The 23,642-nt window shown below is 49.4% G+C and overlaps 1 protein-coding gene across 1 annotated transcript; it reads right to left on the bottom strand.

Annotated features, from left to right (window-relative positions):
• Positions 1–1,049: 1,049 nt before the first annotated feature.
• ANKRD35 (ankyrin repeat domain 35) lies at positions 1,050–17,099 on the bottom strand. The gene is made up of 14 exons (XM_036113021.2): positions 16,974–17,099; positions 11,777–11,907; positions 10,898–10,986; positions 10,479–10,543; positions 9,602–9,659; positions 9,340–9,410; positions 8,926–9,032; positions 8,078–8,265; positions 7,170–7,207; positions 5,021–7,003; positions 3,368–3,457; positions 2,296–2,361; positions 1,624–1,724; positions 1,050–1,086 (listed from the first exon to the last, which is right to left on the bottom strand). Exons 1-13 carry the CDS (start codon positions 17,010–17,012, stop codon positions 1,662–1,664), a joined length of 2,988 nt encoding a protein of 995 aa, XP_035968914.1. The 5' UTR covers positions 17,013–17,099; the 3' UTR covers positions 1,050–1,086; positions 1,624–1,661.
• Between the last annotated feature and the right edge of the window lie 6,543 nt (positions 17,100–23,642).

Below are 23,642 nucleotides of genomic sequence, written 5' to 3'. Positions count from 1 at the left end.
GGCCAAACCCCCCTGCAGCCCTGGGGTGGCCCGCTGTCTTCCGCGGCAGCCCCTCCCCACTCTCCTCTCAACCCAGTCTGGCTCTTTACCGCCAAACCGTGGCCGACCCAGCAAAACCCAGCAGGGGGCGGGCTGGGAGAAGGAACCAGGAGGGATCTAAACTGCAGTTCCAGATTGGGGAGGAATTCGCTTCCTCTCTCTCACCTAGCAGTCTGGCTGGTAGAGGGACAGGAAGGGGAGGAGACCCATGGGAAGTGGCCAAGAGAGATACATTTTTTTCAGTCTAACAGAACTGGAGACAGGAAGCCGTCTGAGTATCCTTTCCTCCCTTTCCCAGGAATCCGACTTTTCACCCCACTTTGTACCTGGGCAAAGAACACGGACCATGTGAGCCCTTGTGCCTCAGATCTAGATGCATGGTTTGACATACGATCAAATATTTTAGATTGTACAGCTTGAAGGAAATCCAGGCCTCTCAATTTCTCTTCCTTAAAAAAGATTGTGGACGCAGGAATCGCAAGATAGAGAAAAAAGATTAGAGACAGATTTGAGAAAGAGACAGAGTGTCAATCTCCATTTTCACAGAGAGCTGTTTTTCAAAAGTGGGTCTTGGCCCATTAGTGGGTGTATTGTGAGCGATATTTTTTCGGTGGAGTAAAACAGCAGAGAATATCATCGAATGAAAATAGTAAGGGTAAATATCATTTCAGGTATATGCACTACGATATAAAGTGTATTTCTTACTGTGAATCATAAAGTTTGAAAGCTGCTGACTTTTGGGGCCATTTGTGATCAAAAAGGAATGAGAATGAAAAAGATTCTTTCCCTCCCTCCCCTTTAAGCAGAGAAAACCATGACACCCAACACCACACTGCCTCCTGCTTTATTTTCCATAGAGCTGGCCTCCATGTGCACCTCCTCTGGTCTCATCAGTGCTGATTCCAGGCTTCAGGTTATCAGGTCTGGGGTCCATAATGTCAGGTGAAACCCCACGCCCCCATCCCCACCACCTGCCCCCCCCCCGCCCCGCCCCGCCCTCCTCCACAGCCTGGTGGAGCCTCTGGCAACCAGGGACGCTCTTACTCCCTGAAAGAAGAAATTTAAGGGTGAAATGCACACACTTCCATCTCCTCGGCGTCCTCCCGCCCATGCCAAGCCACGAAAGGGGATGTCATCCAGCTGGACAGGAAAAGACAGCCACGTGCACAGGGGCAGCAAGAAGAGCCAGGGGTGACTACCCTCTGAATGAATGGTGTGCGAATGAAGGAGAGAGTCTGGGCTTCATAGAGTCCCACCCTGGCAAACAACTTCTTACCACTCTGCCACCATGGCTGCCTCTAGCCTGGGCCTTAGGAGAGCCGCTCAGCAAGTCTTTTCAGTCCCCATCATCCCACGTCAGCCCCCTTCAGTCTGCCTGCTCCCTGATTCCTGCCTCCACCCAGGGAATCCCCAGACTGTGTCTTCTCAACCGACCTCCCTTCAAATGCTTCACGCCCCACAGGGCTCTCCAGGGTCAGCCCCCACTGCATGGGGCAAAAGGAGGCTCCAAGTCCCGTCCCTAAGCCTATTTTCCCAAGTCCTTTCTCCGGGCTCCTTCCCTCATCACCCTGACCCACAACTCACCACAGAGAACTCGCACGTCCCTCAGGGCACCAGCTGCCTCACTCCGCCTGGATGCTGAGGATGCGCAGCAAGATATTGTACACATCTTGTTCCATGTAGCCCTGTAAGTGGGAGGAAGGAAAGAAAGGGAGATGAAGAACAGGAAATGAGGAGAGAAGGCAAGGGAACCTTCTGTGGTTTAGTGGAATGCTATTTCCTCTGTGCCCTGGTTTACGGTGTATGACTTCTCTACGGCTGTCTCCTAGTCTTTACAAGGAAGATAATGATGTCTACTTGCCAGGACTGCTGTGAGGGTTAAAAAAACAATGAATATGAAGCAGAGCACCTGATAGACAACAAGTGTTCGATTCTTTGTAGTTATCATTCTTCCTAATAAAGGAGCAAGCCACCCATCTCTTCTTCCTTGGTGAGGGATAATTTGGCTCAGGATGAAACAGTAAAGGCATAAGGGACAGGAAAAGGCCTTCCAGTGGACCAGGGAATTGACAAGGAGGGGCAAACACCTCTCCCCCCTCACATTCATTGATCTATTGAATGAGATCCAGAGACCTGGCATTGGGACATCTAAAGTTCAGGTTTCCATGAAATGACAGGTATATTCAGGTAAGAGGAGGGATCCCAAACGCAACACCCCCCGCCCAGTGCACTGTCTCTACCTCCTTCCGTGCTCACCTGAGCAGCATTCAGCAGATGGTTCCTATAGGTGGAGATGATCTCTTCGTGGTTCTTCTGGGAATCCTGGGAGCGAGCATCAATGAGAGATCATGTACCCACCCTAGCACACCTACCCTGACACCCCCCCACACAACCCCACAGCATGAGGAACAATAGAATGAAGTGGTCAGCTGTTGGTGGGGATGCAAACTGGTACAGACACTCTGGAAAACAGTATGGAGGTTCCTGGAAAAGTTAAAACAGAACCACCCTAGGACCCAGCAATCACACTACTAGGTATTTATCCAAAGGATACAAACATAGTGATTCGAAGAGCCACCTGCACCCCAATGTTTATAGCAGCTATGTCCACAATAGCCAAACTATGGAAAGAGCCCAGATGTCCATCCATCTACAGATGAATGGATAAAGATGTGGTATATATATATATATATATATATATATATATATATATATATATAACGGAATATTACTCAGCCATCAAAAAGAATGAAATATTGCCATTTGTGACAATGTGGATGGAACTAGAGGGTATTATATTAATCAAAATAAGTCAGTCAGACAAAGATAAATACCATATGATTTCACTCATATGTGGAATTTAAGAAACAAAACAGATGAACATAGGGGAAGGGAAGGAAAAATAAGATAAATACAGAGAGGGAGGCAAAACATAAGAGACCCTTAACTATAGGAAACAAACTGAGGGTTGCTGGAGGGGAGGGGGGTGGGGGGATGGGGTAACTGGGTGATGGGCGTTAAGGAGGGCACTTGATGGAATGAGCACTGGGTGTTCTATGCAACTGATGAATCACTAAATTCTACTCCTGAAACTAATAATACACTATATGTTAACTAAATTGAATTTAAATAAAAAAATAAAAAAAAAAAAAAGAAGAATGAAGTGGTCAGCTATGCCATGTGGGCTCCCTTGGCCCACCTCTGGCCCAGCCTGGACCACTGCCTGGCCAGGCCTCTACAATTCCCAGAATCTTTCCCACACATACATCACTTCCATTGGCCACCCTCTTCTCTAGCCGTGTCTATTTCCCCGAGGGCCAGAACATACCTGCAGCTGCAGGGCAAGGCGAGCATTTTCTCCCCGAACCGCTAAGACCTCCGCTGAAAGTTGCTCCAGCTTCTTCAACAATTCCTTGATCTGACACCACAAGGAAAGAAAGGGAACCGATGAGGCCCAAGGCTTTTCCCACCCCAATACCACCCAGGGTCAAGGTCAGCTTCCTTTTAGTGGGTAATATATATGCCATACATATATACATATATGTAATATATGCGAGATATTTTTATACACATTGTCTCAATTAATACTCAAGACAGCTCTTCTTCTGTTCTGAGAAGAACGATACTTCACTGAGGGAAGTATTAGTATCCACATTTTGTAGATAAGGAGACTGAGTTAAGTAACTTGTCAAAATCATGCAGCTAATAAGTAATGAAATAATGATCTGAACCAAGGTCTCTTTGAATTCATGGTCCACGCTCTTAAGTCTGTACTGGATCCTGACCTACTTGTGGCTCTGCTGACCGCTGAGAAATAGAGATGGGTTTTGTTTTTATGGTTTGTGAGGCTGAGGCACAAACCTGATTAATGATAACCAGCAGTAATAGGAATGGGGGCAGTTGGAATTATAAAACTAGCTAACTTTTATTTATTGAGTGCTTACCATTTACCAAAAATCAATTTGAGTATTTTAAATATAATGTCTTATTAACATAATCTTCCTGACCAACCTATCATTATCCCCATATTATAGATGAGAAAACTGAGGCTTAGATGAGACTTGGAGGCTTTAGAGAACTCACCCAAGATCAAGCAGTAAGTTTTGAAACTGAATTTCAAATCCAAACAATGTCAGACTACACTATTTTCTTTTGCCCATTTGTCTACCTCATCTTTTCCTTCAACACCAACACAAAATTCCTCCTTTCTTTAATTAGCCCCACCCCACACTGATTGCTACTCTGTATAACATTCCTGCTATTTGCCTGCCCTCTATATTATGCAAAACATATACTCCCGATATTTTTAAATCATTCTACATTTGACCATGTACACAACTTTTAATAAGACATCTGATTTCATTCGTTTTATAGGTGGTTCTAAAATTACTAAATTAATTCGTAAATGGACTTCTGGAGCAATCATTGGGAAGCTCAGGTTTCTAACACAGTGGTTTTCAAATGTTTTTATTTGCTTTGGGGTTCTCTTTGCCAATGGAAATCTTCTGTAGGACTCGCTCTGATTGGAGTGGGAGGGGAGAAGGGGAGCTACAGGCTAGTCTACTTTTCTAACCCCATCAGCCCCCCCCCCTTACCTCCCCAGAACCCTAGCAAAACCCCAGCAACCCACCACATTATCAGGCCTCTTCCTGGGCTAATCTACTTTTAAGTGAACGTGCTAATAAACCACAGTACTCCAGGGCAGTAGCTAGCTAGCTCGGACCGCACTGCTTCTGAACCCTGAATCCCAAATCGTAGTACTTAAGCCCCCTTCTCTCTTCTGTTTACTCCCTAGCCTCACCTCCGATCTCAACCCCAAATCCCTGAGACCGGGGAGTGGTGATGGTCCTTGCACACAGTGGTCCTCGCCAATGACTGCTGCTCTGTTAAAGGTATTAAGCTGACTAAACGAACATCGATGCAGGTGAGCAACGCCCTAAACGCCCGGACACTTTCCCCGCTGGCTGCCTGGCCGGCTCACCTTGGCCTCCTTGTCCCGGCAAGCCCCGATGAGGTGGTCCACCTTGTCTTTGAACTGCTCGGCGGTCTTCTCAAACTGCTGGGAGCGCGCGCGCATCTCGGCGGCCTGGCGCTCCTGCTCGGCCGCGCGCGCCGCCAGGTCCTCGCTGCGGCGGCGCTCCTCAGCCACCGCCTCGCGCAGCTCCCCCATCTCCCGGCACGCCGCGTTGTACTTCTCCAGCAGAGCCTTCAGCTCCTGGCCCCAAGCCTGGGCCTGGGCCACCAGCGACGCCCGAGTTTTCTCGTGCTGCCGCAGGCCGGCCGCCTCCCGGGCGCGCAGCTCGGCCACTTCCTCGGTGGCCTGGTAGAGCAGCTGCTTCAGCTTCGCGATCTCCTGGCTCTTCCCGCTCATCGTGGCCTGGACGGCCCGCAGCTCTTCCTCCAGCTTCCCCAGGTCCTGCTCCAGAGCGGCCACCTGGAGGAGTGCTGGGGCCTCCGACAAGGTGCCCGGCTGCCCGCGTGGGGCGGGGGGCCCCCGCAGCTGCTGGTTCTCCTCCTCCAGGCGAGCCAGCGCCTCCCCGGCCTCGCGGTGCCGCTCCACCAGGGCGCCGATGCCGGCCTGCAGCTCCTCCAGGCGCTCCGCCGCCGCGCGCCCCGCGCCCGCCTTGCCCACCAGGTCTGGCGGCAGGGAGTCCCACAGCCCTTGGAGGCCACTGCTCTGGGAGGCCAGGCGCTTCCGCAGCTTCTCGGTGGCCTCCTTCTCCATGGCCAGTTCATCCGTCAGCAGCCCCACACTCCGCCGCAGCTGCTGCAGCTGGACCTGCGCCTCTGGCTTGGGAACGAAATCCCGCTGTAGCCGCTGGCTCAGGGACTGCAGCTCCCCCTGCAACCGCTGCCTCTCCTGCCCCAGCTCCCCCAGCTCCTCTAGCAAGTCACCGTTGCTCCGTCTCAGGGCTGCGACCTCCCTCTCCAGCTGTCCCTTTGCCAGACCTCCTCCGGGCATCCGTTCCCCTCCAGGGGCCCCCAGAGGCTCTCCGCGGGCCCCAGGAGACCTCTTCTCCCTCCCTTCATTCTCTTTGGGGATGGTCGCTGGGCCTGCCTTTGGGGCTCCCTGTCTGGGCTCCTGGGCAGGGGCCTGTAATCCTGCCTTTGCCCGATCCAGCCTCACCAGCACCTGCTCCAGCCTGGCCTCCATCTTCTCCCAGGCAGCTGCTGCCGCCTCAGCCCGCGGCGTCCCCAGAGCCCCCTCCAGGACGGGTCTGGACAGAGCCCCCCAGGCAGCATCCTTTTCTCGCCACACGGCAGCCAGCTCCTCACGCAGTTGTAGCAGGAGCCGGGTCATGGCTGCCCCAGGCTCGGGCACTGTGCCTGTTGGGTCCGCCCCTGGCGCCTGGGGCCTCTCTTTCCGACCGGCTGGTGGCTTGTCAGTATGCTCAGGCCCTGGGGCCTGTCCCCCGTTGCTGCTCAGCTGCTGTCCTGGGGCTCTCACAGCGGTCTCACACCTTGGGCTCTGGGGCGCCTCTTGGTCTTCTGGCTGGAACCTTCCGCGGCCTTCACCCTGAGTCGCCCCTGAGGCTGGATCCTCAGCCTTCTTAGACGCTGATACCAGCCTGGCTGCCCACTGCTGCTTCCTTAGGTCTTGAATGCGCTCGGCCAGCAGGCCCAAGGGACAGCCCTGCTCCATGCCGTCTCCCCGGGGCCGGGCCCTAGAGCCCTGCCCTCCCGGAGCTCCAGGCTCTTGAGACAGGAGGAGCCCCAGCTCCCGCGCCTGCTCTCGAATCCGGTTCTCCAGGCCAAGGTAGGCTGCAGCTTGAGCCTTCGCCTCTTCAGTCCGTCGCATTAGCTCTTGCTCCAGCTGAGAAACCTTCCTCTGCTCCTCTTCATACCTCCACTTCCACTCATCTGAGCATGGGTCTTCCTCTTCCTCTTCGTCCTGCTCCTCCCGGGGCTCGGCTCTCCCCGGGCTCTTAGGTGGAGAACCCTCCTGAGGCCCACATGGAGAGGCCTACGGAGAAAAAGGAACAGTGAACAAAAGACAGGCAGCTAGCCTAGCCCCAGGGAGGCCTTTCTTCTCTCAGACTATCTCGATGCCCGCAAGGATCACTACCTGGGGGAGACCCCGGTGGGACAGCCTGGGGTGGGGCAGAAGCAAAAGGCACACAGGGGCTTACCTGGGAGACAGGATCTGGATGTTGAACAAGCCCCTGACCTATATGAAAAAAACATGGGGAAAATGAGAGTGGAGACAGGCCCTTTTGAGCCCACACTTTATCTTCAGACTTTTTCTGAGAGGAACAGTCCCCCAGTGTGATGACTCTTCCCACACATGTCTTTGTGGCGCCGGGAGCCACCCCTGATGAATGGGTCCCCAAGTATCTAGCATCCTTGGTTCCCTTATCCCAGAGATGGGCCAGCTCATTCATGTTGTTTGCTCACTCATTTGTTGGACACTGTGCCAGGCATTGATGGGCACCAGGACCTCAGTGGTGAGCAAAACAGCAGTAGCCTGTCATCTGAGGGGTTTCCAGTCTAGTAGGGGAGATGGAGAGTGACCAGCAAACCACACAAATAGAAATACAATTACAGCTCGCAAATGCTAGCTAGCAGTAGTACGAGCCACAGTGGCCTTCAGGGGGAGACAAGGCTGCTTTAAGGCATTTTGTGACCAGGCTTTTGGGAATTGGGGGCCATTTCACAGTAGCAGCAATAAATAAGTTAAACTCTCGGGGCACCTGGGTGGCTCAGTCGTTAAGCATCTGCCTTCGGCTCAGGTCATGATCCCAGGGTCCTGGGATGGAGCCCCGCCTCGGGCTCCCTGCTCAGTGGGAAGCCTGCTTCTCCCTCTCCCACTCCCCCTGCTTGTGTTCCCTCTCGCGCTGTGTCTCTCTCTATCAAATAAATAAATAAAATCTTTAAAAGATAAAATAAATAAAAAATAAATAAGTTAAACTCTCAACTAAAGTGACAATTATTCGTCAGAGGGATTATTTTTATGGGAATAAAAGGCATTCTAAGAAGCTTCTTGGATCCTAAGGCTATCAAGGAGAATTTTGAAGTCACAGAAGGGACTGGGCTTTACCTCCCTGCTGCCCCCGCCGGTTCAGAGCCTGCCGCAGTAGCCGGCACAGCGCCCCATCTTGTGTGCGGAGAGCATAATGCAGAGCGTCGTGCCCCATGCTGTCCGCTGCCCCTGCATCCGCTCCGTGGCTCAGGAGCAGTTCGGCCACCTCCGCGCTGCCTTTCTCACAGGCCAGGATCAGAGCCGATCTGTGGGTTGGGACAAATCTGGGCATAGGCTTTCCCCCCAGAAATCCAGCAGTCCTGCTTCCAGAAATCCCACTCACAGAGCCAGATCTCACTCCATGTGCCAAGGAGAACCGCAGACCCACGCCAGCCAACGGCAGAGCATTAGATCAGACCAGAACTTTTCAAATGCCCCGCCTTGGAGCTGCAACATCAGAAAGCCGGGAGCCAAGTAAAAGGGCTCTCTTTTCATCTTTTATATATTGAGGTTCTGCATAAATTCTTTATTGGAAAAAGGATTCCATTGCTTAGAAGATAGTTTGAAAACCAGTAAACTGAACTAATGAATCCAGAAGTATTGATTCTACTTCCAGAGTCATCTATGCCAGGAAGATGGTGGTGGTAGCAGCCGAATAGGAAAGTCTAAGGAAAACTTTCTCAACTCCCCGAGAGGAAAAGTGCAAAGTAGCAGGCAGCTCTTCCAAACAACTGCTCGGAAGGAAGGAGGTTCCCAAGAAAACAGAAACCAATCTTTCTTCCGCAAAACACACACACACACACACACACACGTGCACGCCCATACACATGCACACACATGCCCATACGCACGCACACACTTGCCCAGTGGCTCATTTCTAGAGTGGTCAGTGTCTGGCTGTGGGCTGGGGAGATGGGAAGGCTCACTTGTCATCCTTGTCCGTGACATTAACTCGGGCACCTCTCTGCAGTAGCTGTGAGCAGATAGCTGCGTGACCACCCAGCGAGGCAATCATCAGGGGTGTCCTTCCGTCCTGCACAGAGTGTGGGAAGGGAGTTCATGAGGAGCCAGGGGGAGCCAGGGGCTTGACAATTCTACCCACTGCCCTTTTCTAACACCTCTCCAGAAAAAAAGCCCAGATGCAGGGGCTAAATGCTGTTTTCTGAAAGGTTCGAAGCTCTCCAGAAGATAAGGCCTGACCTCTCTGCGAGGAAAAGGAGGAGGAGCAGGGGGGAGAAGGAAGCGGGGCTGTGCACAAGCCCCGGTCCCAGAGCTTAGCCAGGCAAGCTCAGAGAGAGCAACAGCCTCCCCGTGCGGGGCCCCGCCCAGCTGACACTCACGTTATCTTGGACGTCAAGGAAGGCTTCATGGTCACACAGCAGGAGCACACTTGAAGCACAGCCAGAGGAGGCTGGGAGGGTTGAGGGGTGATAGGGTGAAGGACAAGCAGGAAGGACACCTAGTCAGACTATGACCCAGCATTCCCTCCAACCATTTCAGCAGTCAGCCCTGGCTTGCCCTGCTCTCCAAACGTCGTCCTCCCCTCCCTTTCCGCCCTGTGGTCCCTGCAGCCCTGTGTCCCAGCCGTCCCCTGGCACACACCTGCCCAGTGCAACGGACTACGATTTTCTGCATCCACAGCATCTTCATTGGCACCATGCTGCAAACAGCCACAAAGGGAAGCAGCATGGGGCATGTCGGTACCGTCCTTATCCCATCTGCCCTCCCCCCCCCCCCCGCTGGCTCACCAACTTCCATAGTACTATGGGGAGGGGAAGGAGGACCGTGGCTCTGGCCAACTACTAGGCAAGCCCAGTCCACTCCTTGCAGATGACAGGCAGCCTTGAATTTCAGCCCCTGTTCTTAAACCTAGGGCCTAAGAAAAATCAGATTATAGACAAATAAGCATGTTAGGGAAAGTGACACCTGAGGCCATGCGTGGTACTTTAGGATACGAATTGGGGAACTTGGAAAGCTCCGGGAAGAACAAAAGCAGAACAGCCCTTTGCCCAGTGGCCTGTTGAACTGTGCCTTTGTGCGTTTGGAGACCGGTTTATAGATTGCCTGTGTGTCATTTCACATATATATTTCTCTTAGTGCTCCTAGACTGCAAGCTCCTTAAAAGCAGGCAGTGGAAGTTTGCATTCATTTGAACCCCTCTGGCCTCCTTCCACCTGCCCAGCCTCTCAGCACTTGGTCCGCGCAGGGGCTCTGCCGAAGGCATACGGATGACTGGCCAGCAGTCCCCGGGGACTCTGCTTTAGGACCTGCCCTCAAGGGCCGCCTTAAGCGTGGTATCTGCACATAGTAGGTGTCACATAAATGTTTGTGAATTGATGAGTACAGGATTACCACCTCTCTTACTGGGGATGAGAGCGGTCCATTTGACCAAAGATTGCATGTGACTACAAGACCAAGTTAGAAGATTCTGGGCCCCCTTCTTCCCTTCACGAAAGCAGTATTGCGAGGTTGCTCTTACCTGCAGCAGGACTTTGACACATTGTGGCTGGCAAGAGATGGTGGCCAGGTGCAGGGCAGTGCTGCCTGGAAAGAGAAAGAGGGGGAGATGGAAGGTAGGAGGCCCCCTGCATGCCGGTGACTCACAGGGAGGGAAGGCAAGAGACGCACAGATAATCAGGGGAAGATTAGAGAGAGAAGCTCTCAGCGCCACGGGGCCAGAAATTCCTGTTCCCCGAGTGCCTGGTACCTGCGGTGGAGGTGGGAGCGGAGGTGAGGTCAAGCCAGCTTGCAGGGAGGGGAGCCCTGGAAGGATGCTGGCCAGACCTGACGAGGAGAGCAGTGGGGGGGCTACAGCTGGAACCTCCAGGAGCGGGCCCCCACCACGGCTGCTATAAAGGGAGAGGCCCGCCGCGGGGCCCAGCGCGCGGGCTAACTCACCGTCCTCATTCTTGCTGTTGATGTCAGCCCCGTTCGCAAGCAGTATGGTTAGACATTCTGTCAGGCCTTTGGAGGCTGCCAGATGGAACCTGCCAGAATCAAGGCCAAGGAGCAGAAGGATGAGGGGACCAGGGGATGAGGGATACGAGACTCTTCCTAAGCACTGCCTGCCATGCTCCTTCACCCCAAAGCCAATCCCCAAAGCAGACAAGGAAGTTCCCCCAGTCTGACTTCCTGAGGAGAAGGCCCTGTGGCTTACTGTCACAGAGCCAGAGGCAGCTGGAAGCGAAGGCAGAAGTAAGAGCTACACAGGCCTCAAGCAACCCAGACTATTGCACGGGCGTCCACGGAACACATAACTACCTGTTGGCTCTCACCACATGACCCTTAACAGACTGGACTGTCATAGGAGGAGGCAGCCAGAGCAGAGCAGAGGGCTGGACATTGGAAGGGACAAGGGATAATATCCGTCTCGTCCGAATCACTCCGTCTAGCCCTGTGATGCTCGTGGCCACTACCACTTTGTTCCTAACTTCCCAAACTACACACCCTCCTACTTGTGCAATAAATAAACACTGTATTTAATGAATGTACCAGTTTTCTGTTTGTTTCATGGGCTTTATGTCCTTTTTTTTTTTTTTTTTCTGCCAGTTTTGTCAATCTGGGCTGTGAGACGGGTCAGACTCAGAGACAATATCTCTTCCCTCACTGTGTGCAGCACTTGATACGTAGCAAACACTGATGGATACGCTTGCTGATTAAGACAAAAAGGGCTCTGGGGTTGTAGGCCTTCCTGGTCCTACCTCATACTGGGATTTAAGGCTTTTAATGGGAACCACATATCAAGGCGGGGGGGGCAGCTTGGGAGGGCTCACTTACGGGGACTGGCCGTTCAAGTTCAGCTTGGTGGGTCGGGCCGACTTCCTCGAGGCCAGGGCCGCCACGCGCCCCACATCGCCCCGCTGCACCGCGTCCAGCAGCTTCTGATCACGGCGGTTCCATCTCTCCACCTGGTCCGGGGCCACAGGTTGTGTGAACACAGGCGGCGGGGTTGGGGTGGGAAAAGGAAGGAAGGAGATGGTTAGGAAGCCCGGCAGGGGAAAGGGGACATCCGTATGCCACTGAGAAACTACCGCTGGTTATTGTCAGTCCTGGATCAAAAGGTGCTTGGACTCCTGGATTAAAAATCTTGTTCTAGTACTGAATGCATGGTATTTTAGATGTCCTTTTTTTTTTTTTTTAAATCATCATGTGATTATTGTTGTTAGGTGCACAAGCTCAGAGCAATCCTAGCCATGACGCCGTTCCCTTTTGCTCTCTAGGTCTTGCTGGAGCAAACTGAGCCACACTGACCACTCCCGGTTGGGCTCACATTACCTCTCACCTCCCCAGGCTGCTCTGCTTCTTGTCCTCGGATTTATGAGAAATCAAGGCACCTAGCTTCGCATTACAGCTAGGAGTCCAAATACCCAGCCATACCATCTCTGCTGTTTGGCTTTGGGCCCCAAAACTAGGCGGGGAAGCAAAGTTTCTGTTTTCCCATCTCGTTTCTATGCCCTTTAGCTGGTTGGCCTTCCCCTTCCTAGGCACAACCACCTAAAGGCAAAGATAGGTCTCTAGCTAGGCCTGCAGACGCAGAAAGAGGCAGCTCCCCTGCTCCTCCCTCCCCTGCCCTCCCTCCTCTTTTCTCTGCCAGGGAGCAGCTGTCCCAGGCAAAAGCCACACCTAGGCATGCATTGTTCTATCATTCCAGCTTGACTTCCGCAGGGGGTGGTGGGGTAATTACAATAATTGAGGTATCACAGGGCGTGAAAGAGAGCCGTGTAAAAACACCCAGGGCTGAAAGTACAGAACGGCCTGGTTGGCTCCAGAGAGGGAAAGGGAAAGGAAGAAGGGATGCAAAAGTCTGTAGGATGGTGAAAAGGGTCCTGAATGAATATTATGTCAGCAGGCCTGAGTTCAGGGCCTGGGTCAGCTACTTTCTCAGCTATGTGACCCAGGGTAAGCGATTGAACACCTCTGTGTCCTCATCTCTAACATGTGGGAAATAATAACTACCTCGTCACGTTGTGAGCATTAAATGAGCTAACCTCATATAAGGTATATAAACTCTCTTTGTAAACTGGAAAAAGCCATGCAAGTGTGTGGTATTCTTATAACCAAACAGGAAGTGGTGAAGGATTGGTGGTGGCACTTTACATTTTATGAGGTGTAATCTCAACAAGAAAGAGGCTTTGGGAGGAGGTGGGAAAAAATAGGGTCTACGGAAAAATAGGGTCAAATAACTAATTTTCAAATACTGTTTACCTAGCCAGGGCAAATTATGTAGCAAAAACAGGGAAGATTTGAAATGTCCAAGCCATAAAATGATCTGGGGCTAGATGGATTCTAAGGTAATACTTGTAATTCTTCACAGCCGTTTCCAGGGCTATTTCAATTAGCCTCTCAACATCCCTGGAAAGGAGTTGGGGCTGATATTATTGGATCTATTTGAAAGCAGAAGAAACTGAAGCACACTGAGGTTGAATAACTGTCTGGGGTCACACCACAAAATGGGGGCAAAATTGAGATTAGAACCCCGGCAACGGGGCGCCCAGTCCCAGTTCGCACCACCAGACCACACACACTACTACAGAGCTCTGGAAGAAGGTTTACTTATTACCATGTAAACAGTCTAAGAATGCCTCCAGGCCAAAGCCACCCACCCCCAGACGCTACTCCCCGCACAGAGAAGAGTCTCCAAACAGGTTAACTCTCAAAGCACAAAATAAGCCAGATGACTGCTCCATAAACCAAACAGACTCTGGGATCTAGGAACATGTCATCCCATGTCCCTTGGGGACCAGTTACCCTCAGAAAAAGCAGGAAGCTACAATTATGCCTCCACCACAGGACACTGCCATCAGTTGACTTCAGTCTGAAGTTCTCTGTTCAAAATCCGGATTCTATCACTTCCTACCCTTGTGAATTTCCGCATGTAACAACTTCTCGGAACCTCAGTTCCCTAATGATGTAACAGGCCACAAAGCACCTAACATTGTCTGCCACATAGTCAGTGCACAATCCCCATCCTTCCCAGCCTTGCTGGGCACATTTTGGATGTGCCAGCAATTCTGGGTTCAGAATTCTCCATACAGGGGCGTGAGAGGAAGGGATCTTGCTCGTATCAGCCAACGTATAACAGCCAGGCTGTAGAGACGGTAAAGGTGCTTCCTAGCAATGTAGATACTTTTCTTTCCAGCTAGACAGCTCTAAATCCACCTGATGTATTTCCCATAATCTTGTTCTACTAAGAGGAATTTAGAATAGGTGGAAATTCGTCATGGCCACACCTCTGCAGAGCTAGGGTGAAGAAGGACAGAGGGATGCTTCCAAACTCGAAGATCCATCCATTGCTCATCCCAGCACCTCAGAAAAGAGGCGCTGGATTACCATCACAGCCTCCGGGGAGCAATCACCACATTAATCAGCAGACTCAAAAACAAGGATAAGCTTTGTATTTCTGTAGCCAAGACTAGGGGGCTTTTGTAGAACTAATTGCAGCCTCTCCTAATCTCTGGCTGTGTGCCTATAAGCATCCTATTGAGATGGAACACACCAACAGTAGAGAGAGAAAGAGTGGCTACACTTGTAGGACAGGTGAGTGGAAACGGAAAGGCTGCCTAGAGGAACCAGGAGCTGACTCTCAGGTTTTTAGTTTTTCGGTTTTTTTTTTAACGCAACTGACATTCCTCTAAGCTGATTCAAGTGCCAAATATTTAAAGCTATTTTCTGGTCCACTTCCTACGTAGGTAGAGTAAGCTAATATGTAAGACACCCTCAAAGGCATCCTCTGTTTGACTAAAATAAAATGAGATCATAAGAGCTGTGTGTGTGTGTGTGTGTGTGTGTGTGTGTGTAGCTTCCTATATTCTGGATAACTTAGATTAATTTGAAAATGATCACTGACCTGTCAGTCCTGATCTCAATCGAAGGACGCAGGGCTCTGGCCCTGGACACAGGGGTGGGAGTGGAGCCAGGCAGGGGCAATCGTCTGGCATGACTGGGAAGCCAGGCTTTGGGAGTGGCCGAGAAGGCTGTCGCACTATTTCTCTGACAAACGGGTTCAGAGTGGTTAGCCGCCCAGGGAGTGGAGGAATTTATCGTAAGGGTGAGGAAGTTTCAGGAGGAAACAATTTGCAGATGACACTGGCCTATTTTTAAGTTCTTTTTGATCCCATCCTGACTGAGAAAACAGTTTTCTTTCCAACTAGATAGTTCTAAATCCACCTGATTTACTTCCTATAAGCTTGTTACACTAAAGAGAGTTTCGAACGGGTGGAAATTCCTCATGGCCAAAACTCTGTAGAGCTGGGGTGAAGAACAGAGGGAGGGATATTTCCAAATTCCAACATTCAGTCCATTGCTCACTCCAGAACTTTGGAAAGACTGGAGACCAAGGATTGGAGAATCAGGAAAAATGAAAAAATCTCCCCATCCCTAAGGGCAGGCAGACTCCACAGACCTGAAAGGGAAGGGCAATGCAGAGGACTTTCAGTCACTAGGGAAGGATCCGTGTGAATAAGAAAATCATTATCAGTTAAGACAGAGTCTGCATTGCCTCATTTTCTGGTACCTATACTAATCATCCAGTAAATGCATTTTGATTGGTTGAGCTGTGTGTGTGGAGACTACGTGAAGAAGCAATCACAAGTGGGACAAGGACAGGCCTCAACAGAGTTCCTACTCTTGCCTCATAGCTCGCTCACTTCCAAGCTTCTGTGGCCTGCCCTTGAAGAGTGTGAGCTGAGCATTTCTCATGTTTGCTTATGAATGACACCAGTAAATCGGGTTAGGCTACGTAATATCCCCACAGGTCGTTGGCTACCTCACTTCTAAATGAGCCATAATCCCAATCTCCACAGAAAATGCCATCCCCAGATAGGAGGTCTCTCTATAAGAGATCTGCAGGGAAAAGAGCTACACTCTCTCTCTGTGCCCCACCTTCTGTAATTGGCCTTGCGTTGGGTTCTGGGAGAACGTGGGGAGTAGAGTGACTTCTACTGGGAACTCTGAGTGCATCCACTCTATCCTCTTCTCCTACTGTCGCCTTTCCCCTCAACTCAGCCCAAGGAGGCAGAGTACAAGCCCTAAGCAACTGGGTGAGGGTTTAGAATGAAGGAAGATTCTGGGGAGAAGCAGGCAGAAGGCCTTGACTGGCCCAAGAGCCAGTCTGATAACCAGACACTGCAGTGAGCTGGCCAGGGTGGATTCTGCAGGCAACTTACCCAGTTCCTTGGGGAGCAGCCAGCCAACTATGCCTCCTCTGCCAGGGCCTGTCAGGATGGTGGACTGCAAGATTAACCCACAGAGAGCAGGCAGGAGGAGATCGGGGGGAAGGGGGGAAAGTGGTGTGGGACAACCACCGAGAAGAGAGGCGCAGAGGTTGATGGGGGGGCAGGCGGAGGCTGCTGGTGTGGGAGCACCAGTTGGAAAGAGGGTTGGAGTGATGTCAGCCAGTGGTGCTGATGAGAGAACAGGAGTGGAAGGGGCATGGGGCGAGATGGGGGCAGGGACAGAGTAGACTATGAACCAGGGCTAGGGGAAGGCACGGGCCTGGGAGTTTGCTGGGCCGAGAGGAAACAGCAAGGATAGAGCCCTATGGGAGGGCAGAATTGTGAGGACAGGTCAGGGCTGAAAATGGGGCCGTGGGGCAGGACTTGGGGCATAGAGCAGAACTTGGGGCTGAGCAGGGGCTGGGGATAGGGCAGATGCTTGGAGGTGTTCAGTACTGGGAGAGAGCAGAAGTAGACAGGGGCTGCAGGAAACATCTCAGGAGTTGGGGGTGTACATGCTAGTAGGACAAGAAAGGGCCAACGGAAAGGAACGTGGGGAGGGCAGAGGTTAGGAAGGCAAGTCAGAGGCCAGGGCACAGGGCCTTGAGGAAGGCAGGGCCGGCAGGCTGCATTGCAGGAGTGGAAGCACTGGAAAGACCCAGAAAGAGAAAAGGCGATGGTGCATGAAGACGGGATTCAAGACTTCTGTCACCGCAGGGCTTGGACCCCAGCCCCGTCCTCCCAAACATTTTGGCACCTACCGCCACCTGTGAGCTGGAGCAGGAGAAGAAGCGCTTCATGGCCGGGGCCGGGGCCACGGGGGGCCGGGGACGCCCGGAGAGCGGGGCTACAGTTTCCCAAACCCACGGGACTCGGCTGCGGCTTTGCGAGAGAGAGCTGTCAAAAGCCAAGTGGGACCCGCCCCAGGACCCGCCCCAGGACCCGCCCCAGGACCCGCTGGGTTCAATCAGAAACAAGAGCCCGAGAACGGGGCTTAAAACTCCGCCCCGGCCCTACCCTAACTCTGACGTTGCAGAAGCAGAAAACCTGCAGTCTTTGGCTGCGACTTGGGCATGGTCTGAAACCTCGCCCTCCCAAACCAAACCCGCCTCCAACTCCAACCCACTCAGCAGGAGAAGGTACCGTTGGGGCTCGGGCTAAAACTCCTCCCCCAGCCCCGCCCCTCCACGCGCGTTCAGACTGCGGCCCCGCCCCCAGGCCCCGCTGGTCCTCCAGGCGCCGCTACAGGAGGCGGGATTCGCTGGGTGCGCTGTGGTCTTACCAACTGTCATTTTTAACCGCTGGTGACGACACTTTTATTATATCCAGAGACTTCTGGCCCGCTTAGTTACCTCTGCTTCCTTCCCCCATTCCCGGACCAAAAACCCAAGCACAAAAGAGGCTTTGAAGAGAGCTGTTTGGACACTAGGGGAGATTGTGGTGCAGAGCAGAGGACTGACCACGAATGATGCATGACCCTTCGCAATCTGGGGAAACAAAAATCTGAGGGAAAGGGGGCTTCATATTGTAACGCAAACCTCTAAGTTAGAAAATAGCAGAGGGGGAGGAGAGAATTCTTATTTTAAGCAGTCCCCATCTGAAGTAAACCCCACAAAATTGTCTTCGCTATTTCCACTGCCCTTAAAATTCAGATTCTCAGCAATTCTTGCTTAACAGTCAGTTTCAGCTAACTGGTCTGCCTGTCTGTCCTTTTGATGCGGGATAGAGGCAGAAAAATGTTCACCTTTAGCCTGAAAGACTTACCTATAGCCTGCATAGTTTCAATAAGGATCAAATATGTGATGGTGGCTACATTCTTAAAGGGTCTCATGACTGCCTGTAAATCTCACTGATAGTTAATATGGAAATGAATGATAATCACCAGAGAAATCTTGTGAATGTAGAAATTCAAAGAAGACATTTATAATCTAATACTCCCTGTACACCCGCTCCCCCTTGAGCACTAAGCATATATCCACCAGCTTCATGCAGCAAAAGTTCAGCACTTTCTGCCCACTGGTCCTATCTCTGTGCTACTTAAATAAACTTAGCAAGTTGCACCATACAACATCTCAAGAATTCTTTCTTGACCATCACTCAATGATCCCACAACATTTTTGGTGGCCCGTACGGGGACAATGGAGTGAATCCAAGAGTGTCGATGCAACTTAGTAAATCTTCGTTACCCCCAGTGTTTGTTTATTACCTGTTCTTTTTCTTTTTCAGAGATGTTCTGAATAATATGACCCTTTGGAATGTGTCTTGACCAAGTGCTCAGGACAGGACCTCTCGCACATGGCTACGCAACAGGGAGGGAGGGACTCTTGCTGCCTGGCTGGACATTATTACCTCGGCCCTAAAGGCATTGGGCTCAGAAATCACTCTCCTATTTTTCCTGTTCTTTTAATGCATATGTTATTGTCAGGCATGGGGCGGCCACATATGTCTTTAAGACAGCCGCCAATCTCAAGACTCCCATGTAAGGTTTCCCCTAAATAACCAGGCGTGATCCCTTGATGAGCACAAAATCCAAGATAGGTCTGACTGTGTGCTTCCCAAAAGGGACTGGTGGGAACTATTACCTAGTTGGAGCACTCACCCAACAGAAGACTGCTCCCTTGGGACTGGATCATGGGTAAAGCTCACAACAAAGTTGCCTGGGGGCATCTGGCTGGCTCAGTTGGTAGAGCATGTGGCTCTTGATCTCAAGGTTGTGAGTTCAAGCCCCACTTTGGGCAAGGGGCCTACTTTAAAAAAAAGAAGAAAGAAAGAAGAAAGAGAGAAAGAAAAAGAAAGAAAGAAAGAAAGAAAGAAAGAAAGAAAGAAAGAAAGAAAGAAAGAAAAAGTTGCCCAGATTAGATAGGAGTTCTATACTTTTGTTTTTTCATATCTATCATTTTGTCCTTACGCATGGGCTATTTGGTGTTCTCGGTCCTGCTCTCAGATGGAAAGTACTTCTAGCTTAGATATGTGACGCTTAATATGATATAAAATAGCTACCCCTGGGAATTATATAAGACTGATGAATCACAGGCCTGTACCTCTGAAACCAGTAATACATTATATGTTAATTAATTGAATTTATTTTTTTTAAAAGATTTTATTTATTTGTCAGAGAGCACAAGCAGGGGGAGTGGCAGACAGAGGGAGAAGCAAGCTCCCCGCTGAGCAAGGAGCCTGATGCAGGACTTGATCCCAGGGTCCTGGGATCATGATCTGAGCCAAAGGCAGACACTTAACCGACTGAGCCACCCAGGCTTCCCAATTAATTGAATTTAAATTAAAAAATGTTTAAAAAAATAGCTGCCCCTTCTTAACAAAGGCCAGGACCTCTACCCCATCCATGAATGCTAGATCTAGAGGCTTACAAAGGGTAGCGTTATTGGTTGTCCCCCAAAATGGAAAGAGGCAGCTCCAATCTCTGCAGCGTTTCAGTCCATTCACCAGCACGCGCTGTAGTCTGCAATTGGGAAGCAAAGGGAGGTCGACATCCCTTCTCAGGTAGTACAAAGGTGTCAGAGCAGTCAAGAGAAAGGGACATCTCCCCCCACTCTGAACCCCAGGAACCTTCAGCAATATTCCTGACAGGTCACCATTCGGAAGCCAAGGGGGATTTTGGTAATGGACTCCCAGTTAGTTAATGTATTCTCCTCATTCGTTTTGTAGGAATTGACTATGGGTTCAACTTCTTCAGTCCCAAAGGATTCCCCTATGGGCTGTCTCCTAACACACTGGAGTCAATTTGGACAACAGGATTGAAAGAAGCACCTTATCTTCTTCTATGATAATGCCTGGCCTCAATATTCTCTGGAGAATGATGAAAAATGGCCCATTTATGGGTCCTTAAACTTCAGTACTATTTATCAGTTAGACCTTTTTTGTAGGTGTCAGGGAAGTTGGACTGAAATCCCATACGGTCAGGCCTTTAGGGCCCCGTACCAAAATCCTGATCTATTCCATACACCTTTAGAGGGCCTGAGGACACCTTTCTCCTCACACTCTATCCCTCAATCCACCATCAGCTCAGCTGCCTTGGGCCCTCCTACTTCTATTAATCCACCATTTGACTGTGTTCTGCCATGTTCTCTATGTGCTCCCCTTTGTCTCTCTTGTAAACAGGTTACTGCCAAGATCATGTACATGCCTCCCTCTTTTCCCTGAGTTACCTGTCTCCTATTTGTTTGCTTTTTCTTTTGTGTGTCAGAAATATATCTTGAGACTACTGGATGAATGTTGCCTGGCTCTTGTTGCATGGTGGGGGAGGGGAGGGTTTCTCCCTCATTCACTCTGGGTTAATGGCTATAATTGGAGCCAATCGTCTGTGGTTAGTCTACTTTGGGATGCGGACCTTGAGGAATATTCCCAAGCAGCTGCCAAAACTCCTTTTGTTTCGAGGAGGTTCCCTGTCTTCTCCGGCCCAACATCGACTGCGTATTTTCACTTTCTGTTGGTGGAAAGAAAACATGTGTCTGTTCATCTGTCTGAGCTGTTGAACTCTAGGACCCTGAGTCCTCTTTCTCTGCTTTCTGGGCTTCTATCTGCCTTCAGCCTCGATGGCCACACCTCCCCTCCCCTCCTCCTGTCTCTGTAGCACCAGGGGCCGGCTGGCGCGACTGACTCCTGTAACGTCCTCTGCGTCTCCGGCGCCCGCCCTTGGCTCCTTCTACCCTCGTTACCAAGGAGTGACAAGCACCCCTCCCTGGACTTAAACCACCCACTTGAGATTTCCCCACAGGTGCCCCAGCTAAAAATTGACAGTGACTTTTAAGTTGAAAAAAAGTGAAAAGTCCCAGCGACTTTTTAAACAAATTGACTGACTTTTAGGTTGACTTGTGTGCAACATATTCAGTATTTAAGCTAATGTAAGTTCGTTAGTTTAATTAAGGTAGACATGGCTTTGGAGTTATCAGCATTAAATATAAAACTTTTATTCTACCAATGATTGCTAAAGGTCAAATAAGCTCATGTTATTTCTGTTGCAATTTGTCCCCCAAAATGGGTTAAAATGACAGTTAATTTCGTCTGTCTCATAAAGTTCTCATGGGTAATTGTTAAAATAGCTTTCAAAATCTTTTCAGCTGAAATTTTGAAGTTTTGCTAAGTTAAATGATAAATTGCATTGAATTCATTGGATATCTAAATCTTTTCCAAATATGATAAAATACTAAAGCATTGATTACTGAACATAGGTTTACTAGCTTTGGCTTCTTATCACAGAGAAACTGAGGATAACTGGGTCTCTTTGTAAACGTGCTTTATGCTTTATTGAAAGATTGCACTATGGAAAAGCATGTTTTTAGAAATTAGGAAATGTATTCATGGATTTCAGATCTAAAGAATTTTGATATAGCAGACAGTGCAGTTGGTTACTACTTAGTTTTCACTGGAGACTAAGGTTTCTAAGAGTTAAAATTCTGCTAAATGTAATTAGGACTGATGGAAATAAGCAACTCTGCATGTGGGAAAATAGGAAATACATGAGAAAGATATAAGGAATAGAAATACATTTTGTTGAGGGAAAAAGAAGGTAATTCTGTCCTAAAATGAGACTGGTTGTTTAGAGAGAAAAGGCTTAGGACAAAATCTGAATGAAAAAGAAAGTAATAGACGGTTTATAAAGGGAGATCTTTGGGAAAGATTTTTTTTTTTACTTTTGTCCATGCTCTTTTTAAATTTCTAATATTATCCTTCGACATGATGTTTTCTTGCAACCAGGTAATAGTTCCATGCAGCATTTCTTAAAATAACACAAATTATTGCTTCAAACTTATCATGTGCTTTAGATATGCTTGGTTGAGCAGAAAACAGTCCATCATGTCTTTTGATTTTATAATCCTACTGTCTTCACAAAAAGAACTAGCTGCAATACAACAGTCCTTCCAGTCCAGCACTTAGTGTTTACTGAATAATCCTTAGTTTGCTTAAGTATGCATCTTTTGTCATTGAGAATTAGTGTTTTCTAGAATAAAAAGGAAGCCATATGTTTATCAAAAAGCATCAGTGCAGGCCGCTGTAAGAGTGAGATGAGAAAGAAAACCCCAAGGTTACATATTGGGCTCTGACTAATCTCATGATCTGGTGACTGGATCAATTTTTACAGTTCTGTGAAAGTCCTCCTTTGTCTGTCTCTTCTGAGTTTTTTTTGTTGTGGAAGGCATAGAGATTTTGGAGCCAGACAAATCCAAGTTTTAGTCTCACATTCAGCACTACATGTAATGTATGGCATCAGGCAGTTGCTTAGCCTGAGCCTCAGTTTCTTCACTGATGCAGTGTAGACACTATGACTCTCTCAGCCCAGTTGTTGGGTGGATAGATGGTATGGAGGTATGGAGCCTCTGCTGTGAGCTTATTCCTGACAGCCTCCTGCCATGCTGTTGATCACGGCCTCCTTTCATCCCCCACCTGTACCTGACAGATGATTTCTATGACGGCAAAGATGAATAGCATGTGGTTCCTGGTCTCAAAAAGCTTACAATCATCATTCAACCAGAAATCCTCTTATATAACCTTTTCTCCCTTGGGAAAGAATTTTACATTCGATCAGGACTAAGCTTGAAATGAATGGATTTTAAAAGTACAGTGGTATAAGATTGAAATTCTCCTTTTCTCTTTGTTAAAAAGACAAAGTTTTCTTGGATTGTTGGTCTGCTCTTGATAAGAAAATATAAACAAAGTTTTTTTCTCTTTTCTTCCTCTGTCAGCCCCAAAAAACCAAAGCTTCTATGTTTTGTCTTTGATTACTTAAGAAAGTTAAAAGGTTTCGATGTTAAAGGAGCTCAGTTTTGCTAACGACTATATTGCTTCCTGTAGAATCCCTTATTGACACCTTGGTTAAATGTAAATATTAAATTTATAATGATCTGTAATTCTTTTCAGATATGTGCTTTAAAACTTTCTAAGGTTTTTAACAAACTTCCTGAGATTTGTTTATTTTTTTATTTATTTTTAAAGATTTTATTTATTTATTTGAGAGAGAGAGCACAGGAGCCAGGGGAGAGGCAAAGGGAGAAGGAGAAGCAGGCTTCCCACTGAGTAGGGAGCCGGATAGGGGCTCAATCCCAGGACCCTGAGATCATGACTGGAGCTGAAGGAAGATGCTTCCCTGACTGAGCCACCCAGTTGCCCCACTTCCTGAGATTTAAATGGTAAGTGAAGTTTTTGACAAATTAGGCTTGTTTATTTGGTATGTTAAGTTACTCCAGAAGCACTGTCAAACTAATAATGATAAGCCATAGGTTACATTGTTTGGGTAAATGCTATAATTGTTCTAGAAATTATATGAAACTCCTCAAGTTTTTTTTTTAAGATTTTATTTATTTGACAGAGAGAGAGCATGAGGTGGGGGGCAGAGGGAGAAGGAGAAGCAGACTCCACTGAGCAGGGATCCCAGGACGCTGAGATCATTACCTGAGCCGAAGGCAGACGCTTAA

Source organism: Halichoerus grypus, chromosome 5, assembly GCF_964656455.1.
Source record: "Halichoerus grypus chromosome 5, mHalGry1.hap1.1, whole genome shotgun sequence".
Classification (NCBI taxonomy): Eukaryota; Metazoa; Chordata; class Mammalia; order Carnivora; family Phocidae; genus Halichoerus; species Halichoerus grypus.
This window is presented reverse-complemented; position numbering and strand designations above follow the sequence as displayed.

What these genes read in the sequence shown, in the direction of transcription:
- ANKRD35 (XM_036113021.2), bottom strand. Translation starts at nt 17,012, where the DNA reads ATGAAGCGCTTCTTCTCCTGCTCCAGCTCACAGGTGGCG. An exon ending in GCTCCAGCTCACAGGTGGCG is followed by an intron (nt 11,908 to 16,973) that starts GTAGGTGCCAAA and finishes GCCCCGGACCAG; the next exon opens with GTGGAGAGATGGAACCGCCG. An exon ending in CAACAGCAAGAATGAGGACG is followed by an intron (nt 10,544 to 10,897) that starts GTGAGTTAGCCC and finishes TTCTCTTTCCAG; the next exon opens with GCAGCACTGCCCTGCACCTG.